This window comes from Cydia pomonella, chromosome 16, assembly GCF_033807575.1.
Source record: "Cydia pomonella isolate Wapato2018A chromosome 16, ilCydPomo1, whole genome shotgun sequence".
NCBI classification, from domain to species: domain Eukaryota; kingdom Metazoa; phylum Arthropoda; class Insecta; order Lepidoptera; family Tortricidae; genus Cydia; species Cydia pomonella.
In genome coordinates this window covers 8,921,955-8,943,587 of record NC_084718.1, presented here as the reverse complement: position 1 = coordinate 8,943,587, position 21,633 = coordinate 8,921,955, and the positions used below count along the sequence as shown (strand labels likewise).

Genomic DNA, 21,633 nt, shown 5'->3' with positions numbered 1-21,633 from the left:
AATTGGCTCCCTATTCGAGAGCGTAGGTCCCTTCGTATTCTATGTACTCTCTACTCAATCTTGTTTGACCTGTCCGCCCCAGATTATCTCCGTTCGAAATTTAAATTTGTTACCCCACGTCCAGGTACAGATCTTCGCTCTTCCCGTTGTCTTAAGCTCATTGTCCCCCAACACCGAACGGGTTTCATGTCCAATTCTTTCACTGTTCAGGAAATCAGACTTGGGAACGTTCTCCCACTCTCTATCAGACAAGCGCAGACCAAATTCACAATCAAGCGCATGTTGCGCAAGTATTTCCTTGACAAACTTTCTTCTTCATCAACTTAATGATTCACACTTTGTATAATTATGGATGTATTAATATATGTATGTTTATTTGTATTAAGTATATGTGTAAGTTTATCTATATATAGTTTATATTCATATATAGTCTCGGTTACAAATTCATTTACTTTAAAAGACACTGCACCTACTTAATCTTTCTGGTTTAACCCATTGGTTGACTGGTAGAGAATGCCTTAAGGCATTAAGTCCGCCATTTGTACCTTCATGTATTGTGCAATAAAGATTAAATAAATAAATAAATGCTGACGCCCCGCCCGCTTCGGCACAATGTGTGTAGGGTCATTTTGCAGAGCTAGTTCGTCATCTATGTTTATTATCAATCGCTGACGCGGCCAGAACTCTACGCGTCTCGTACTCGTAACGTTTTCATGATACGCTTACGCGACGCTTACACTCCGTGTACTGAGGGCTTAAGTCATCTCAATATTTCTTAAATACTTTAAATAGTGCAGTTTCCAGGGTCAAAACGTTGATTAAAGATAAAATAAGAACTCTGCTTTAAATATGAAACTTTATTTATAAAAAAATCATGGTTTTATGGAAAACTACCAAATTGATATGTAGTGTATTCGTGTACAGGACATAGAATGAAATGAATAATCTTATTTTAACGAGTATATATTCAAATATGTATCTAGCATAGGCTGGTGAATAATTTTGAAGATTTTGCACTTTAGTTCTTACCATGTAAAATTTCTTGTGACAATTTTAACAAACTTGTTTTCTTCCTCATCAATTTAAAGATTTTGCCGCTTGATTTTGCACGCTGAATCAGCGCTTACGCACCACACGTAGCGAGGTGTGTGTTATTTCTTTTTGTGTGCGTCACTGATTATACGCTATTGTCTGTCCTTAATGCGCACCTAGTTTGTTAGCCTCTGTACGTTTATCTCATTTGTATAATGGATACACATTATGTTAGGAATGTATTTATATTACCTATACACATTACACATTATTACACCTAGTGAGATTGAGAGACGTTGATGGCGGTCCACACGTTGTCCAGTTTGGCAGACGGCATCGTGATGATGGGCTCGGTCTTGTTAGAGGAGTTGGCAGCGCATCTGGAGTATATACAATATTCATTATTCTCAAACAGAAAACACTGTGTATAGTAATCAGCCAGAAAAGACCAAGAAATGGGCTTGTCGATAAGCGTAAAGTCGTCACAAAAAAGGCAAATTTGTTATGAAACCTACAACTCGTACCCACTCGTACCTACGCGGCAACATTTACATCTTCACCAAATACATGGTTGGCGTTGGCTGTGCGTTTTTCCAGAAACTTCCTGCCTCGCACAGCTAAACTGCGGAATAAAATGTCTTCTGCGGTATTTCCGTACCGATACGACCTTCAAACCTTCAAGAAAAGACCGTACTCCCACCTTAAAGGCCGGCAACGCATTTAAAACCCATCTGGTGTTGTTGGTGTCCATGGTCAGCGGTAATCACGTTTGCTCGTTTGCCTCCTATATCATAAAAAAAAACAAATACTCGGTAGGTAGTAGTATTTCCAGATCGACCAGTTGCGTTTCTTTCCACCATATACGAGCATTTATGTAAGTCTTCGTCAGAACAGTTTCTACTAAGTTGAAACGAGCGGAGCGGAGAAGATGTAATGTGGATTTTAAGCAATGTCATTGCACTCTAGCACCTCCCCACTCTGCTCGCGTCTGCATTATTTACAATCGTGGTAACGTTCACGTTGAGATATGATTTCGTTTTATGTACGATTAGACCACGGGCCAGGAGTTTATATCGTCAGTCATCGCACCCCGGCTGATACTTTGTCAGATGATAGTTTAGATCCTTTTTTAAATAAAATAAACCGTCTGCCGGTTGTATCGCGGTGGAATGACCGTCAGCTGAAAAATGAACATGTAAAAAATACGCGCCTTACCACTTTACGTTTATTTAAAACGCCTGATGGAATGCTACATGCAAAGTTTCATGATTTTTTATACTATCATAAAAAGGTAAAGCGCTTATTTTTTTACATATTCATGCGACCACACTGACACTGACGTTTTTACCACAATAAGATTTTTTTAACTAACAATAGCATCTGAACTATCATCTGACGAAGTGTCAAACGGGAGGCGATGATTTGCACTTTTGCAGCTGGGTGGGCTTTCGTCCTCTTGTCTGCACTAGCACCTACAGTTGCGTGCAATATAATAGCAGTACATAAGAAATGAAAATTAGGGGAAAACTACCCAACTAGCACACTAGTGGATATAGCAGCCTATTTTGCAACTTTTAGCTGTACAGTAGCGCTTTAAGGGTTCAGAAAGTGATTTTAAGTTCTACTATTGCTTCTGAAATTGCTCATAGCTGTAAATATCACTAGAGGTAGCAGAAACTGAACCAAATGTCACTCTAGGCTTTATAAGAGCTCATTTTACAACCCATTTGCCGTCTATAGCTTTAAAACAGAGTAAAAACATATATGTTAAAGCTTAAGGCTGCTAAAAAGCTTCTATTTCCGCTGCCGTACGCTTCAGAACTGCATAAAGACTTTAATTGCAGACTTTTAAACGGAACTGTATAAAATATATATTTATCACTGTTCTGCCACTGAAAGTTTTATTGCAGAAGTGATTTGTACTTTTGCGCAGACTTAAGTAGCAATTTGAGCGACTGTTTTACTAATAGCGACATTAAGGCTTAACAATAGAAGCAAGAGCGTATTTGACACATTGCCTACTTTTTTGGATACATTCTGCCATTTTTAATGGAGAAGTCACATTTTATAAAATATTTGAGCCAGTTTAAAATAAATATGGACCTGAAAGCATGGAAGTTCAAACAAAGAACTGGTGGATATCGCAAGAAAGTAAGGAGAGTTTATCAGAATATGCAGAAATTAAAAAAGACAACTGTGTGTGAGAATTCTGTAATTGAAATAATTAATAACACATAAGTTAAAAACTCATTACGTGAGAGTGATTTAGCTTTCATTTATAATACTCTATTAATTTAATTTATTCTTTAAGGGATTCATTGGAAACAAAAAAAATAATGCGCCTAGTTCGAGTTCTACAAACACAAGCGAGGGTCCCGTAAATTTTGTTTTCCCAATTACTTTCCAATTTGGCTGTGGAGTTGAATCTTCTATTTTACATAATTTTTTACTTTTTTTTTCGGCCAGTGTAACACTCCATGTTTTTCCCACTTAGATGGACAGATGCACAGTTCTTGTTTATCTTGTTGTTCCTTATAAGTTCGAATTATTTTGAAAGGCATTCTGAAAACATGGTAAAACATAGTAAGTATTAAACAACTGAAAGAGCGAAAAATATAGAAGCAGCTACAAACGATCATCGTATTTTAGGGTTTTCAACGAGTTCTACGGATCTCTAAACATATAACTATTAGTGTGGTTCGATACCTGCAGTAAGTACGAAATAAAAGTGATTGTAAAGACTTAGCATTAGTGGTAGAGGTATTACTTGGATCTTTAGAAGAGTGAAACTTAACGCTTTGACGCGCAGAGTGGAGGTATTACGGTTGAAGTTGCAAGTTAAAGCTGCTTCTCATAGACGCCATGTTTACAAGACAATTATTTATCATTACTTGAGAAATTTATAGGTTTTTATCACAAATATCACAATTTGTAGTAAAATATAACTAAATATAGTACCAGCAACTTACTAAATACAAATGTAGTCAAGTATTTAACTTCAATATCGTGTAGGTATGTGATATAATATTATTTATATATTCATATTTTTACATATTTTACGATATTCTGAGGTAATTATTGAGGCGCGTTAAAAATACTCCAATAATATCAACTTAATGCGCGATAAACTGATCTGCGTTTTTAGCCACTTGCATATAGTACAAAACGTAGCTCAAAAACACTTACCTTCACTTCACTTCACTATTTGTTATTCACTGTCACAGGAACAACTCAGATGTATTTAATAAATGAGAGACAAGGTGAATTGAATGATCAGTTGATCGTCGATCCTTTTATAATTCGTTCAGTTAAACTGTCATTCATTCAATAAGCGCCACAAGAGATTTAGTGTGGTGTTAATTATTAGTTGTAGCTCCTGTAGCGCTGTTATGCCACTAGTATGAAGTTCTAATTGAACGGTAGGTTGCAAAAACTTGTGCCCCTTTGGCTGTAAAGCGCCTGCATAAGGTCTACAGTGCACGCTCTGGCGCTTGAGCTTGGCACCTTTCGGAATAATCGGATTAGCTCCAAAACCCTTAAGCAACTAGTTGTGCTAGTTGGGTATAACTTTGGATCAATTATATTGGATCTTTTTAGGGTTCCGTAGCCAAATGGCATAAAACGGAACCCGCATAGTTTCGCCATGTCCGTCTGTCTGTCTGTCTGTCTGTCTGTCTGTCTGTCTGTCTGTCCGAGGCTTTGCTCCGTGGTCGTTAGTGCTAGAATGCTGAAATTTGGCATGGATATATAAATCAATAAAGCCGACAAAGTCGTACAATTAAAACTAAAAATTTAATTTTTTTTAGGGTACCTCCCCTACACGTAAAGTGGGGGAGAAATTTTTTTTTCGCTTCAACCCTAGAGTGTTGGATTTCGTTGGAAAGGTCTTTCAAAACTAATAGGGTTTTTAAGAAACATTTTTTGATAAAGTGAATATATTCGGAGATAATCGCTCCGAAAGAAAAAAAAAATGTGTCCCCTCCCCTCTAACTTTTGAACCATAGGTCCAAAAAATATGAAAAAAATCGTGGAAGTAGAACTTAAGAAAGACATTAAATGAAAACTATAGCGGACATGATCAGTTTAGCTGTTTTTGAGTTATCGCAAAAAGTTTTCCCTTCATAGTAAAAAGCCTTATTTTAATTAGGTACTGATTATGCAAATTTGCCTATTTGTTTAACTCAGGTGAAAGGTAGCGTTTCATCCCTTGGTTAACAATTTACTATACTTAAAGCTCCAGTTTAGCTTATTGTGACGGAAGAGTAACTACGGAACCCTACACTGAGCGTGGCCCGACATGCTCTTGGCCGGTTTTTTTTTATAATTATTCTGCATTACTTGACATTGTTTCAAATTTAACTGTAACTTTTACTTAAATAATATTGGAAGTTAACAAAAAAATCGTGAAAACCGACTTTTACTAACTTGCTGAAATTCTTATAAAAAAGCGGCCAAGTGCGAGTCGGACTCGCCCATGAAGGGTTCCGTACCATTTATGACGTATTAAAAAAAGTACTTACTACATCTGGTTCAAACCAATTTTCGGTGGAAGTTTGCATGGTAATGTATATCATATATTTTGTTTAGATTTTTCATTCTGTTATTTTAGAAGTTACGGGGGGGGGGGGCACACACATTTTTCCACTTTGGAAGTGTCTCTCGCGCAAACTATTCAGTTTAGAAAAAAATGATTTTAGAAACCTAAATATCATTTTTGAAGACCTAACCCTAGATACCCCACACGTATGGGACTGATGAAAAAAAATTTTTTTTTTTAATTTTATGACGTATTAAAAAAAAACTACTCACTAGACTAGATCCCGTTCAAACCAATTTTCGGTGGAAGTTTGCATGGCAATGTATATCATATATTTTTTTTTAGATTTCTCATTCTGTTATTTTTGAAGTTACGGGGGGGGGGGGCACACATTTTTCCACTTTGGAAGTGTCTCACGCGCAAACTATTCAGTTTAGAAAAAAATTATATTAGAAACCTCAATATCATTTTTAAAGACCTATCCCTAGATACCCCACACGTATGGGTTTGATGAAAAAAATTTTTTTTTAATTTTATGACGTATTAAAAAAAAAACTACTCACTAGACTAGATCCCGTTCAAACCAATTTTCGGTGGAAGTTTGCATGGCAATGTATATCATATATTTTTTTTAGATTTCTCATTCTGTTATTTTAGAAGTTACGGGGGGGGGGGGTGGGGGGGGGGGGGCACACATTTTTCCACTTTGGAAGTGTCTCTCGCGCAAACTATTCAGTTTAGAAAAAAATTATATTAGAAACCTCAATATCATTTTTAAAGACCTATCCATAGCTAGATACCCCACACGTATGGGTTTGATGAAAAAAGATTTTTTGAGTTTCAGTTCTAAGTATGGTGAACCCCCAAAATTTATTGTTTTTTTTCTATTTTTGTGTGAACATCTTAATGCGGTTCATAGAATACATCCACTTACTAAGTTTGAACAGTATAGCTCTTATAGTTTCGGAAAAAAGTGGCTGTGACAGAATCGGACAGACAGACGGACGGCTACGGAACCCTAAAAAAGGACATTATGGCGGACGAATGTTTGATATGTCACCGTATTTAAGAACTATTTCGCTTAAAATTTAGTTTTTTCTTCGCAAGTGTGATGAAAAACATTGTGTGTAACTCCGGGGGTAAGAATATTGCAAACTTGGGTCTTTAATTCCCCCCAGCCTGCGACTGTCGGGAATTACTACCCTCGCTTCCAAAATTTCATTTACCCCCCTCGTTGCACAATGTACTATTAATGGTTTAGTGCACCAGCTTGCACTGTTATTTTTACAACGGGTATAGAACATCAAGCTATTAAAAAGTGGTTTCTTGTTATTAATCTATAGGTAGGTACCTACCTAATAAAATTCACTAAAATAGTCACAGACTTGATCTGCAGGCATACAGGGACTACTGAAAAACTTACTGCTGCAACTCCCCTTTGAAGACACTGCCATCATTGACGTTCTTCACGTTGTGCGGCGAATACCGGTTGTAGAAGCCCCAGATGCTCATCATCAGTTTGCTGTTGTACTTCAGTGGTGATAGCTCCATGACTGGAAAGGAAAATAATATGTTATAAAACTTTTGTTATGCATGTGTAACTAGTTAGAGATATAAAAATTCTGACACTCTTCTGTGTACAACTGTACATTGTTCGTGTTGCGTCATATTATAACCCATCAAAAACAATACTTGTCAAAAAAACCAAGTCTCGCAACTCAGTTGTTCTGCGGTAAAAAGTTGTGAGATCCATGTAATACCAAGTCGGTTATTAATTTATTCAGTCTCTACTTAAGCGACTTTCTGTCTTAATACGTCCAGTCTCTAAGACCACGATCGTGGTCCATAACAATTGAAAATCAATTGTGTCTGGAATCTCCGTACTCGAAGCATTAAGTTGTTACGTAATAATTAACAGCATCTTATAGTGACGCATATCAATATTAAAATTCTTTAATGTTTTATATAAATATATTGAGACTTGGCCATCGCACTAAATAATTGAATTTACATGTGTTTTCAGGCGATTGAATTTACACGTGTTTTCAGGCGATGGCCAAGTCTCAATATATTTATATAAAACATTAAAGAATTTTAATATTGATATGCGTCACTATAAGATGCTGTTAATTATAAATAAATAAATAATAAATAATAAATAAATATTATAGGACATTATTACACAGATTGACTAAGTCCCACAGTGAGCTCAATAAGGCTTGTGTTGAGGGTACCTAGACAACGATATATATAATATATAAATATTTATAAATACTTAAATACATAGAAAACACCCATGACTCAGGAACAAATATCCATGCTCATCACACGAATAAATGCCCTTACCAGGATTTGAACCCGGGACCATCAGCTTCGTAGGCAGGGTCACTACCCACTAGGCCAAACCGGTCGTCAAAAATTATTACGTAACAACTTAATGCTTCGAGTACGGAGATTCCAGACACAATTGATTTTCAATTGTTATGGACCACGATCGTGGTCTTAGAGACTGGACGTATTAAGACAGAAAGTCGCTTAAGTAGAGACTGAATAAATTAATAACCGACTTGGTATTACATGGATCTCACAACTTTTTACCGCAGAACAACTGAGTTGCGAGACTTGGTTTTTTTGACAAGTATTGTTTTTGATGGGATCTCATTTCTTTTTGTATTTTGTAGACAGTTCTACTTTTTTCCTTATAAATACTTAGGTACTTAAAGTATCAATATTTAATTTAAATTATTTATCCGAACAACGTCCAAATTGTAAGCAAATAATATCAGTAAACCAATGAGAGTAGCCTTTAGTCGTCAAACTAATATAGCAATTGAAATTATCAATGAAAATCGCAAACTTATAGGTAAGAATTCTGGGCACATCCGAACAGCATTGGGTCGCTCGCGCGTATGAGCGCGGCTGCTGCTCGCTCGGCGACATTCACCTTTCCGCGCGCCCCGCCACTGTCCCCGCCCCGCGCCCTCGCGCTAGCACCGCGCATAGCAGCGCGTAGTAACGGCCCGCGCTCACTCGCTAGCATCGCAGCGCGTGGTATATAATAATTAATTTACAACCTTACGCACTCGTAATAAGTACGAATACGCACGTAGGTACGTTTTTCGCATTAAATAATTTAATTTACACGTGTTTTCATGACGGGAATACCCATTTTTTGCTCGATTTGGCAGGGGCACTACCATGCGCCTATATTTATATGGGACTAGCTTAAACCCGCGGCTTCGCACGCAATAATAATAACTGCCGTAAAACATAAATTATAAAACATCGTTACGAATAAAGCCAATATTGAAAAATTTAACTGAAGACTTGGCTGTAAGGGCTTAATTTTCTTTGCGGTCTTTTCTAGATTTTTTAGTTTTTCCTTGATTCATACACCAAACACTACTTATATTCCAAATTTGAAGCTTCTAGGTCTGCTAGAAGTGCCTTAGAATTTTGATGATCGGTGAGTCAGTGAGTGACAAAATTAAGAAATTTGACCCGTTATAATTCTTAAAATACTGGTTCAAATTGAATGAAATTTGAAATATACCGTGTCTTTACAATGCCTGCCTGGTTACCTACTGAAAATTTCAGTCTTCTAGTTTTATCCACAACGAAGTTACAGGGGGTCGAAAATGGTCTGAATTGCTTCGAGAAAAGGATGGTACGGCCGTGCTTTTTTGCTCGACTTGGTGGGGGCACTGCCGTGCCCCCAGATATCTAGACTAGCATCTGGATACGTAGATCAACAGAGTGGATACAAGACATAACATGTGGAACCCTTTCTCTCATTATATGGGAATATTTAAGAATAGAAGCCCACTAGTGATATTGGCTAAGGAAGCATACGTGATGCCAGTGCGCCGCGCGAGCAGTATAATTTTGACCTCTGATTCAAGACAGTTTGGACCGTGTAGTGTACATAGAATATCGTTGGTTATAAATAAGACTGATAAGATAAATTTTAAAAAGTTTATAAACCATTGTCGCGTGATGCAATGATACGCAAGAAATGTCAGAAAATGGAAAAAAGTATGAACAATCTTTATAAATATTGATATTAAAAGAAGATTAAAATAGTTTTAAAACGAATACGGGACTTAATCGCGTAAACTTACTTTTATTATATGGCCAGTACCCCTAGTGTAAATTAAATTCGATTTCGAAACGTGACGTACGCGTTTGCGTTTAATCTCATTTTGTATTGGATTTAGAAAGAGCGCGCCAAGCGGGACGTTTTGGAAACTCAAAATCCTATACAAAATGGGACTTAACGCAAACGCGTTCGTCACGTTATGATGTCCATTAAATTTACACTAGGGGTACAGATGTTTCGAACGTGACGTTAGACGTTACGCTCGTGGTCACAGGCAGAAACGTCAGGCCATATAATAAACGTAAGTTTACGCGATTAAGTCCCGTATTCGTTTTAAAACTATGAACGAAAATCGTGTTGGTTTAAGATTAAAATGTTGCCTTAGGTATTCAAATATCTACAGCTACAATATTGTCAAGGTAAAAGTATGTTTTTTTCAAGCCTTCTAATAATAAGTCCATCAGAATTAAGCCTACCTACCCCTTAGATGGAAGAGTCATTGTAAGAAAACGGACTAATTTCAATAGCCTATTTTCCCCGTATGTGTTCTAAGCTTAGATCGCAGAAGGTAAAAACCAGATGCAACCTAAAGTGCCTATTACATCCACACTTTATCAGGCCTGATATCAGACCAAAGTTTGGGCCCGAGAAAGAGTAGGTATTTTTCCGTTTCACCAAAAATCAGCACATCGTTTACAATATTTGAAATATAAAAAAATGGTTCATATGCAAAAAATATCAAACAATGAACATTTTTGTCAAGTAGAAACAAAGTATTATTTACATTTTAAATATTGTTAACGATATGCTGATATTCCATGAAATGAATATCATGTACGAAATAAGCAGGTAAGGTAAGGTTCTAAGTTTAAAGCTGTTGGCTCTCCTTAACATAAATAAATAAATAAATCGGGAAGTGTGGATCTAATTTGCGCTTAAAGCCAGAGGCGAGAGCCTACTTGAAAATATAGGATATTAAAACTCACAGTTAGTGTTGAATATCTTGGCATTGGGATCCTTCGCAGACTTGATGTTGGAAAGCTTCATGTCGCGCTGGGTCTCTCGGATGCGCCCAGCCGAGAACGCGGACGGCGGGATCGATGCCATGGCCTTTACTTGACAGGCTGGAAGTAAAACAGTATATTTGTAACTTTGTCCTGTATATAGTGTTATTAATTAGTAATCGCATTTTCTGTAGTAGGATATAAAACTTAACGCATTCACTGCCAGGGGGCGTGGCCTAGGAACAAACTTGCATGACGGTGAACGCATATATGCGTCGGTGGCAGTGAATGCGTTCACAGTAGCAGTCGAATGCTGTCTATAGAATTGACATGTAGAAAGCGTACGCTAATACTCAGTTTACGCTTAGTTTTAGGAAACGGACTAGAGATACGAACGAAAAATTACATAAGACTAGGCTGGAATAGCAAATTTTTCCAACAGATGAACTTGTTTGATTAATTTACGGCCGCGGCCTGAACTGTCATATTACCAATTATTGAGCTAAGCTGCGTAACAACAAAGTAAAGGTTTTAGGTGCACCTACCAATGTAAGATATCTAACCATTGGGTAAGTACCTATGTTCATAGTTTTAGCTTTACAGATCGTGAGATCACATTGATTGATGTGTGATTCGTATGTAGGTATATAAATACAGTGTAAACTCTTTATAACGAAACTCAAGGGACTGAGCATTTTTTGTCGTTATAGAGAGTTATCGTTATATGGAGTGAACAAAAAAACAACCAAATTAACAAGAATTTTTAATATGTATGTATTAGATAATATTATTGTTTACACATATAGTCTGATAACTTTGTCTGACGTTTTTTGCTATGCCAGTACTTGTTTTGTATTATTTTATGTATTCTATTCATGTGGTGGAATCGTCTTGATTAAACAACAAAAAATTTTCTACCAACTTAGCGGCATCTAGGGCTTGTTGAATTGTTGGTGGTGATTCGGCTTTGTCCACTTGATCATCTTCTTCATCTTGATTATCGGGTGTTTCCTGACTTTTTGACACTAAATCAACAATTTGTTCATCTGTAAGTGTACCAGTTGTGGCTACATCCTCATCTATATTTTCGTACGATTGTAGATCTTCGTTAAAATTGTTTGGTTTGTTGAACTGTCTTATCCATTCACTCAGTGGTAGATTGTCTTCACTGTCAAATTGGTTCGTTTCTTGGCTACTACATAATCCAGCATGTCGAAAAGAATGTTGGATAGTGGCTGCTGTTACCTCTTGCCAGGCTTTTGATAAGAAGTTCACTGCTTGTAGCATGTTGATCGAGACCTTGCCGTCAGTTTCGATCATATCCATCAACATTTTCCGTCTATAGTGGCCCTTTAGGCTTTTAATTACACTCTGATCCATTGGTTGTAAAATACTGGTTGTATTAGCTGGGAAAAATGCTAACTCTATGTTACGAAGATTAGATATGATTGGGTGAGCAGGACAATTGTCTACTAGAAGCAAGATTTTCCGTGATTTTAATTCAGCATCCCATTTTCTCACTTCCTCTTCAAAAATCTGCGATGTCATCCAAGCTGACTTGTTTGCTTTGTACGTAACTGGCAACTGTTTTATGTTCTTGAAACACCGAGGGTTTTTCGATTTGCCTATAACTAAGAGCTTTCTTTTTTCTGTGCCACTCATATTGGCAGCCACTAGAACTGTAATACGCTCTTTAGACAGTTTTCCTCCAACACATTTTTCCCCTTTGAATTTTAAAGTTTTATCGGGAGTCAACTTGAAAAAAAGGCCAGTTTCATCTGCATTAAAAATGTCTTCTGGTGAGTACTTCATCTTTAATTTAGGCCACACTGTACTAATCCAATTGTTAGTCACATTCATATCGACATCCCGCGCCTCTCCGTTCATTTTACCGTACGTAATTTGGTGACGGTGCTTAAATTTTCCAAGCCAACCTTCAGATGCTTTAAAGTCAATTATGCCAAGTTGGTTGGCAAACTTTTCAGCCTTAGCTTTTACAATTGGCCCCGAGATGGGTACATTATTCTGGCGATGATTGTTAAACCACGATAACATTGCCTGATCTAAGTCTTCGAATTTTGGCTTTCTTAATTTTTTAGAAGAGTTTCCTTCCAGCGCCGCCTGTAGAATTGTTTTTTGGTTTTTCCAAATGGTAGCAACAGTGGATTGACTTAGTTCAAAACGCCTTCCAACGTCACTTTTCTTTTCTCCCTTTTCAATCGCACGTATCACACAAACTTTTTCGTCAACACTAATCGCTTTCCGTTTACTGGCCATGTTAACAGTTTCAAAGTAGGTTTACGACTGATAATACGATAGGTACCCAGTATGCTTGGTCGAAGACCATCACTTCCGAGAAAACAATGCGTCTTACTGCACGTGTTCAAGGCAATTAAGGATAACAAAAGCTAGACGGACCTCGGATGTTTCGGAGCTTCAAAGTCTTTTGTTACCTGATAACATAACATAAACAATAATACCGATAATAAATATTTATTGTCTAAAAATATGAACACATTTCTTCGTAATAGAGAATGGCGTATCGCTATAAAGAGTGTTTCAATATGTGGGTTTTAACGCAAACCAACCAAGTTGGGCTCACTTCAACGTTATAGGGAGTTTATCGTTATAAAGGATAACGTTATAAAGAGTTTACACTGTAGTTTAAGTAGTATAAATTTCACTCGCTGATTAAGTAGGCACAATGATATGTGGCGGTAAAGCGGATGAAAACTTCCGGATGGGAGCACTCGTGCAATTACACTAAAAAAGAGACAGCTTATGCTTAGATTCTAGAACGTCTTGATGCGTATTTTAACAGCTGCAACTGTACTTTCATAGCTATTCTCCAAATAGCGGCCGTAAAGTCGTAAAACCTAGCCCCTTATTTACTTATTCACCCAAGATCAACCTTACATCCTTTAGTTAAGGTTGCATTTTCAACAATGAGACCGGTCGATGCAACAAATTCTTGTTTTTCTTTAACACTTCTGAGTTTAAAGGCGTGGTGACCTTATATTTTTTGCTATTCGTATGTCTCCGTAAGTATTTCGCAATATAGGCAGGTGCGCATCACCTGTCGGAAAGGTCATCTGACAATTACCTAATTGGTCGTGTTTATCCCACCACTGTTAATGTTAACCGCACCCATCAAACAGTGGCCATATGTCCACCAGTATAAGTGAGACCTCGAGATTTATATCAATTATTTTGTAATCAGAGACCCAACTATACTAGCTCTTTATATCAGTCTAGTCAGCGCATGCACATGATTTTGTTCCCATTGTTTTATTTGATTGGATGGAAGATAGTTAGGTACATAGTGAATATAGTTGTTTGCTAATTATTTTAATCGTTTTTATGAACAACATATGAGCCACCTTACCCTACCTGTCGACCTTATTTGTTATTGCAGGCATGTTTATAAGGAGATTCACCTCGTCTCTCCTGTGGAAATATCATTTCATTTAATTATTTCAATAACAATATTACATTGTCTTTACTATAAAATCTACAAAATTTTTTTAGGATACCTCCCCTACACGTAAAGTGGGGGTGATTTTTTTTTTCTTCAGCCCTACAGTGTGGGATATCGTTTGAAAGGTCTTTCAGAACTAATAGGGGTCGTCAACAAACATTTTTTGATAAAGTGAATATATTCGGAGAACTAACTTTTGAACAATAGGTCAAAAAAATATGAAAAAAAATCGTGGAAGTAGAGCTTAAGAAAGACATTAAATGAAAACTATAGCGGACATGATCAGTTTAGCTGTTTTTGAGTTATCGCAAAAAGTTTCCCCTTCATAGTAAAAAGACGTACTATGCACAGTTCATCCCTTGGTTAATAATCTACTATACTTTAAGCTCCAGTTTAGCTTATTGTGACGGAAGAGTAACTACAGAACCCTACTCTGAGCATGGCCCGATATGCTCTTGGCCGATTTATATATTTATAACATGACCCAACAGTTTGAATGTCAAAATGTTTACGTACAAGTAGTTAAAAGCTTAAGATTGTATATAATTATAGCACTGGTAATAAACGTGACCACTAATTTGATAACAATGAGTACGTACATAAGTACTATCTGTATCTATCTGTGTCTGTGTCTATGTGTATCTGTCTGTAGTAGTAGTAGTAGTATAAGCGCTATCTGTGAAATTTTGCATATCAACTTATAAAATATAGTCGGGCCAATTATTGGTGTCATTCATACATTTAACCACTAGGTTCCTAATTGATATTGATGTGGATTTGCTACTGCTTCGTAGCCAGGATAGAACCTGAAAACTGGGATAAGAGAGGGACAAACCTAACTAACTTGTACCATTAATTAGTTTAATTACCTTTACACAGATTGAAGAATACGCTGGACAGCAAAGCGAAGTTGTTGACCGCTTCAATCTTAAAGCCTGTCCCGCCCAGGCTCCTGCAGTCGCCGTTGATCCTCAACGTGCTGAATAAATGCACCATTAAATCACAGTAAGATGGGGTAAATGCCTTGAATTTAGACGCTGCACAAGTATGTGCCGAGAGTCGCGGCTGGGATGCCACTGATCACAAAGGCACGAACATGCCTGACCCCAAGAGTTATCAGTGACCAGCTACATCATTCATCAAACATTTTAACGGAACTGTAGGGTGGTGTCTAGTGTCACTTGACCTAGTGATCAGTAGCGATTTTGTGTAATTACAGATCATACTCTGGTAGCTGCAAGGTATAGGTTTAAGACAACAGTCCAGCAACATTTATGTTTATATGAACGTATGTGTGCCGCGATAAGGCGTAGGTACATGAGCGATGTTTCAACGTCTTGTGTTTCGGATGGACAAAATAATTTTCTTGTATGATCCTCAAAACCAAACGACTACAGTTGAATTCAACTAAGTAGATCGTGAACACGTCGGTCTGTTCTCATTAGTGTCTTTATTTCTATATATGCACATGATGACGTGGTCGGTAGGTATAGTATTATTAGTATTTGTAATAATATCCTGTCAAACAGTTCAAAGTTGTTGATATTAAGTCTAAATGTTTAGTTAAAAATCTTCAACACACGACAACGACACGACACAAACGCTTGTCAGTACTATTAAACACAGTATACTTTACTAAACAAACGGGCGTGTAGTGTATGTAGGTATGTAATGCTTGAACATTTCCTAACCTTTAAACGTGTTTTGTATGATGTACTTACCTATTAGTTAGGGAGGCGAGGTAGCTAAATGGCGTAATTCAACGGCGCCGTCGAGACCTATCAAAATCGAAAGATAAAATAATTTCAAAAAGAAAAGCTCGTATGGTAAAAACCATTTTAGCGGTGGGTTTGGCGTGTACGGTTTTTCAAAAATGTTAAAAAAAACAGTTACTTGGGCATTATCGAGCGCGTCAGATATTCATACTACGTATGCCTCAAGTGCCTCTGATAACAACGGTATATAAAGGAAGGAATATAAAGTAGTCAAAAATGCAAAAAAAAAAATGTGCTCGTGCGCGTCAGATTTTCGGAAGGGATGTTAAGTAGGCCCCAAGGAAGCTCCCTTTAAAAAAACTGACGATTTCGGCGTGACGATAAGTTACGATGAATTTTTGAAAATGCAAAAAAAAAAAGTTTTTTTGAAATACTCGAGCGCGTCAGATTTTCATAGGGGAGGTTTATTTCGGTATCCTGAAAGCATATTTTCTTAATCTGACAAAAATGTTGATGGGTTCTCTTAATCTGACCGAAAAAGGTTTTTTGGTTTCTTTTTTTTTTCCTTTATTTTTCCTTGATAAAACGGGGATTTTAAGAATGACAATAAAGCGATAGATGCAACCAACGTACGGTACGTCCAAAAAACAATTTGAAGATCAACAGGCTATTGAATAATATACATACATGAAACTGTACATGTTAATAATACTTTTGTATACAGATACGCGTAACTTTTTCCGAGTCCACGAAAATTGTCGAGAAGCTTTAGAAAAAAAAATTTGAGATATAATAAAAGTCACATAATTTAATATCAATTTTTTTAACACCCTCAGTTTTCGAGATATACTCAAAAAACCGGGAGTTTGAGTTTTTATGATGCTTCAAGTCAAAAAGTTTTAACTTTGGACAAAAATGTAAAGAGACCTTTTTTGTGTAAAATAAAATTACCTTTTTTGTTTATTTAAACTTTTTTTTGTAAAATGTATCGTTCGCGACTTATATGTATGCCGCAACGCGTTTTTCGGAAGACGAAATGGCTCCTCCACACTTCCGGTCATGCGGAAACCGGCAGATTTTGTATTTTTAGTAAGTTTTAGATTATATTCTTCAAAATAAAAAAATAAAAAATCGTGCTCGAGAATGCCGGATTAACGTTTTTTTTTACAAGTTCGCGACCCTATAACTCGGCGGCGTCAAGGACTTATCGTCAGATTAGTTAAATTTAGTCTTAAAACACTAAAATCAACCCCCAATATCTTAATCTGACGCGCTCGAGTATTTCAGACTATCGATTTTTTTTTACTAATCTGATCGTCTATCCTAGGCGCTCGTCACTACATATAGAGCTAAATACTTTACAAGGTTGTTCTATTAGGTCTAAGGTATCTATCTCTCATATCTTAAACTGCCACGCTCGAGTATTACCGAAAATTCCCCTATTCGCCTCCCTTCCTATATAGTTAGGTTGCTTGTAAAAGGGGTAAGTACCTAAGTAGTCATGCATGGTAACGTTACTTCAGTTAGATAAAAAATAATAAGTACATTATTTATTATATTATATTAATTGCTATGCTGGAGATAAATATGTTGTCTGGCAGACATCAAAACTTGTAATTTCTGTGCAAATGAGTTGTTGCTGTTGTTGGCACTCACCTAAACCAAACCAATATAAATGGATGTCGAGGTTGGTTTGTTCTACCGGTTTTCCGCCTCGTTGAGTGTCGTCATATAATATCTGATAGTGTTTTAGGGTTCCGTTAGTCAACTAGGAACCCTTACAGTTTCGACATGTCCGTCTGTTTGTCCTCGGCTTTGCTTTATCGTCAGTGCTAGAAAGCTGCAATTTGGCATGGATACATAAATCATGCAAGCAGGCATGGTAAAATACCTACTAGGTAAAAATGTTTTTTTTTTCTTTAACATAATAGTCTGGGTTATCGTTGGATAGATTTTTTAAAACGAATTACTAATTAGGGTCTCCAACAACCATTTTTGGATAAAGTGAATATTTTCGAAAATAATCGCACCGAAAGTAAAAAAATGTGTCCCTCCCCACCCGCCGTCTAACTTTTGAACCATTGGTCCAAAAAATCTTAAAACAAAAGCTTAACAAGGACTTTAAATGAAAACTATAGGTAGCGAACAAGATCGGCCCAGCCGTTTTTAGGGTTCCGTAGCCAAATGGCAAAAAACGGAACCCTTATAGATTCGTCATGTCCGTCTGTCTGTCCGATTATGTCACAGCCACTTTTTTCCGAAACTATAATGAGCTATACTGTTTAAACTTGGTAAGTAGATGAACCGCATTAAGATGTTCACACAAAAATAGAAAAAAAAACAATAAATTTTGGGGGTTCTCCATACTTAGAACTGAAACTCAAAAAATCTTTTTTGATCAAACCCATACGTGTGGGGTATCTATGGATAGGTCTTCAAAAATGATATTGAGGTTTCTAATATATTTTTTTCTAAAATGAATAGTTTGCGCGAGAGACACTTCCAAAGTGGTAAAATGTGTGTCCCCCCCCCCCCGTAACTTCTAAAATAAGAGAATGAAAAAACTAAAAAAAAATATATGATATACATTGTCATGCAAACTTCCACCGAAAATTGGTTTGAACGAGATCTAAAGAGTAGTTTTTTTTTTAATACGTCATAAAATTAAAAAAAAAATTTTTTATCAAACCCATACGTGTGGAGTATCTATGGATAGGTCTTCAAAAATGATATTTAGGTTTCTAATATCATTTTTTCTAAACTGAATAGTTTGCGCGAGAGACACTTCCAAAGTGAAAAAATGTGTCCCCCCCCCCCCTGTAACTTCTAAAATAACAGAATGAAAAATCTAAAAAAAATATATGATATACATTACTATACAAAATTCCACCGAAAATTGGTTTGAACGAGATCTAGTAAGTAGTTTTTTTTAATAAGTCATAAAATTTTTTTTTTTTTTTTCATCAAACCCATACGTGTGGGATATCTACTGATAGGTCTTTTTTAAAAATGATTTTGAGGTTTCTAATATCATTTTTTTCTAAACTGAATAGTTTGCGCGAGAGACACTTCCAAAGTGGTAAAATGTGTGTCCAAAGTGGTAAAATGTTGAACAAGATCTAGTAAGTAGATTTTTTTTAATACGTCATAAATGGTACGGAACCCTTCATGCGCGAGTCCGACTCGCACTTGGACGCTTTTTTTTTTAAATTATATTATTCGTCTATAGGATGCGAGCGGCGTACCTCCCGCATTCTCAAACTGAACATACCGTCTCATCGCACTGGATTTATGACCAATTCTTTCGCCGTCCAGGCTAATCGTCTTTGGAATTCACTCCCTCTAAACATCAGACAAGCTCCAAGTAAGTTTTCTTTCAAGCGGATGTTACGTAAGCATTTGCTAAAACAAGAGTTCAAATAATATTTATCAATATTATATTTATAGTATGTATGTATATGTATGTATGTGTGTCTTATATTTATAGTGTGTTTGTATGTTTGTATTTATGTGATATATTATGTAGTTTATAAGTATATTAGTTTGCTTTTCTTTTTAATTCATTGACTTTTTTCTCTCTGCACCAATTGTAAGTGTCTCTGTGTGGCCCTATGGTAGAGAATGCCATTTGGCATTAAATCCGCCATTTGTACAATGTTGTATATATTTTGTGCAATAAAGTTCAAAAAAAAAAAAAATTATTGCAAAAAGTCTTCTCCTCTTAGTAAAAAGACGTACACAGCGCTGCGAAGGTACTCCCTTATGCTTATAATTTAGATGATACTAAGGCCCACTTGCACCATCCCACTAACCCGGGGTTAAGCGGTTAAGCCGTTAACCCAGTGTCAAATTGTACTGGTAACCATGGTAACTTCCGGTTTAACCGGTTAACCCCGGGTTAGTGAATGGTGCAAGTGGGCCTAATAGTTCCCATTTATGTTATTTTGACAGAAATAACTACGGAACCCTACACTGAGCATGGCCCGACATGCTCTTGGCCGATTTTTTTTATCTTCGAAACAGTAGCTCTGAAAAGTGATTGAGTGTTTCTTGAACTCTATTGGCGCCTATTTTATTTATTCAAGATTTATTCGCCTCCTTCATTTCGTTACTGGTTAGTCTGCCGAATGCTCGAGAGGTTGGTATGCAACAGTGTTGTCACATACAATTTTGCCGAAATGGTAGAATAGGGTGCAAAAATAGGTAGAAATGGGTGGAATTTAAAATGAAAAATAGGTAGATCTACCACTCAATAGAAGTACATTTTAATGATTAAAAATTTTTGAATTATTTATGAGTTTTTAATATTGTGACGTTAGTACACATGTTCATTAAAGAAATTGAAACATATAAGTTAGGATTTCCATGGTTTCTAGGTAATAAACCTGCTTGTATAATCTGTTTCTTTGGCAAGTTTTCATTAAATCAAATCTAAATTCGGTAGAAATTAGGTAATGTTCCGTCACATGTATTGAGAATTGCTTACAATTGTACTATTTTGAAAAATAGGTAGATTTCAGGCCGAGGGAGGTAGATAGGTAGAACGCAGGTAAAATAGGTAGATCTACCAAAAAGTAGGTAGATGTGACAACACTGGTATGCAATACGAACACACGACTAGAATAAATAAGACAGATAACGCGGCCAGTGGTGAAGGAACTTTGGCTGATTCGATCGCTGTTCTCGAAATCAGAACCCAAATATAATTAAGAAGTGTTTACATTTTAATTGCATAAAGTAACTAATAAGTGAGTTAGCAACACGACAATGTTTTAGTCCTAAATTAGGTTAGATAGATGCTTTTGTAGTGAATTCAAATAATTTCTTAAAACACTTTAGAGAGACCTATCACCTAAATATGTAAGTAGATGAAAATTCCGATATGACATATTCAGCGAATATGAAGAAAGAAATAGGAAGGGGAATAGGCCTACCAGGATTCTGCCACTGTGCGGACGTGATGTATCTCTGTATCTCTTCTTACATGAATATTTTGTTAGTTAAATATATACACAATTATTGATAAAGTTTTTAGTAAATTTCATATTATAAAGAAATATATCAAATTAATTTAAAAAAAAATGACAAATTTTATTCCGCATATGTAGGTATGTAATAGGTATATTCAAATCAGTGCGATAACGAGTCAGACAAAAGTTCGCCTATTAGTCTGATTACTCGATAGGTATTTGTTACAACGTCAATAAACCTTTAGTACTAACCTCGGTTTTCTTCCACGGTAAGGCTGCATTGCCTGACGTCAATGATGTGAAATTGAGCAAAATAAGCGTCACAATTTAACCTACTTTAGAAATTACGCTGATCGCCGATGATTTGTATCTACTTGCGTCAGTAAGTTATTAGACACCCCCGCTTGTGTTCATGGGAATATTATATGGAATCTCAAGAAAATTAGTTTATTCTATAGATTATTTTTTAATATAAGCTGGGCCCGCGGCTTTACTCGCAAGGGATGGTCTGTGTCATTTCTCTTCCGAAGGAGTGAATTTCCAAATATAATGCAGTCGATGGTGTCCATTTTCAAGGCTGACTTTCTGCTTGTCAATTTCATCATCATCATGGATGTTGATATTTAAAATATTGCCTATGACTGGCGTTTCGGGGTAAGAGATACGTATGGCGCAATTTAAGTGCGCACATATAATTTTTCAAATACCTACTTACTGTTTTTTTTTTAAAGTGTTTTTATATGATTCGCATCGGTCTACCTTCATTGGTTCAACAGTTTAGTGAGTTTAGCGCTCGTA

At 36.4% G+C, this 21,633-nt stretch overlaps 1 protein-coding gene and 1 long non-coding RNA gene across 2 annotated transcripts; both read right to left on the bottom strand.

The window, feature by feature from the left end:
* Positions 1–837: 837 nt before the first annotated feature.
* Positions 838–15,609, bottom strand: LOC133526121 (uncharacterized). The gene is made up of 4 exons (XM_061862600.1): positions 15,020–15,609; positions 10,655–10,792; positions 6,993–7,122; positions 838–1,412 (listed from the first exon to the last, which is right to left on the bottom strand). The coding sequence occupies exons 1-4, from the start codon at positions 15,144–15,146 to the stop codon at positions 1,310–1,312; spliced, it is 498 nt and encodes a 165-aa protein (XP_061718584.1). The 5' UTR covers positions 15,147–15,609; the 3' UTR covers positions 838–1,309.
* LOC133526132 (uncharacterized) lies at positions 3,228–6,097 on the bottom strand. The gene is made up of 2 exons (XR_009800695.1): positions 4,219–6,097; positions 3,228–3,594 (listed from the first exon to the last, which is right to left on the bottom strand). It is a non-coding gene; the product is annotated as an uncharacterized LOC133526132 (long non-coding RNA).
* Positions 15,610–21,633: the final 6,024 nt, after the last annotated feature.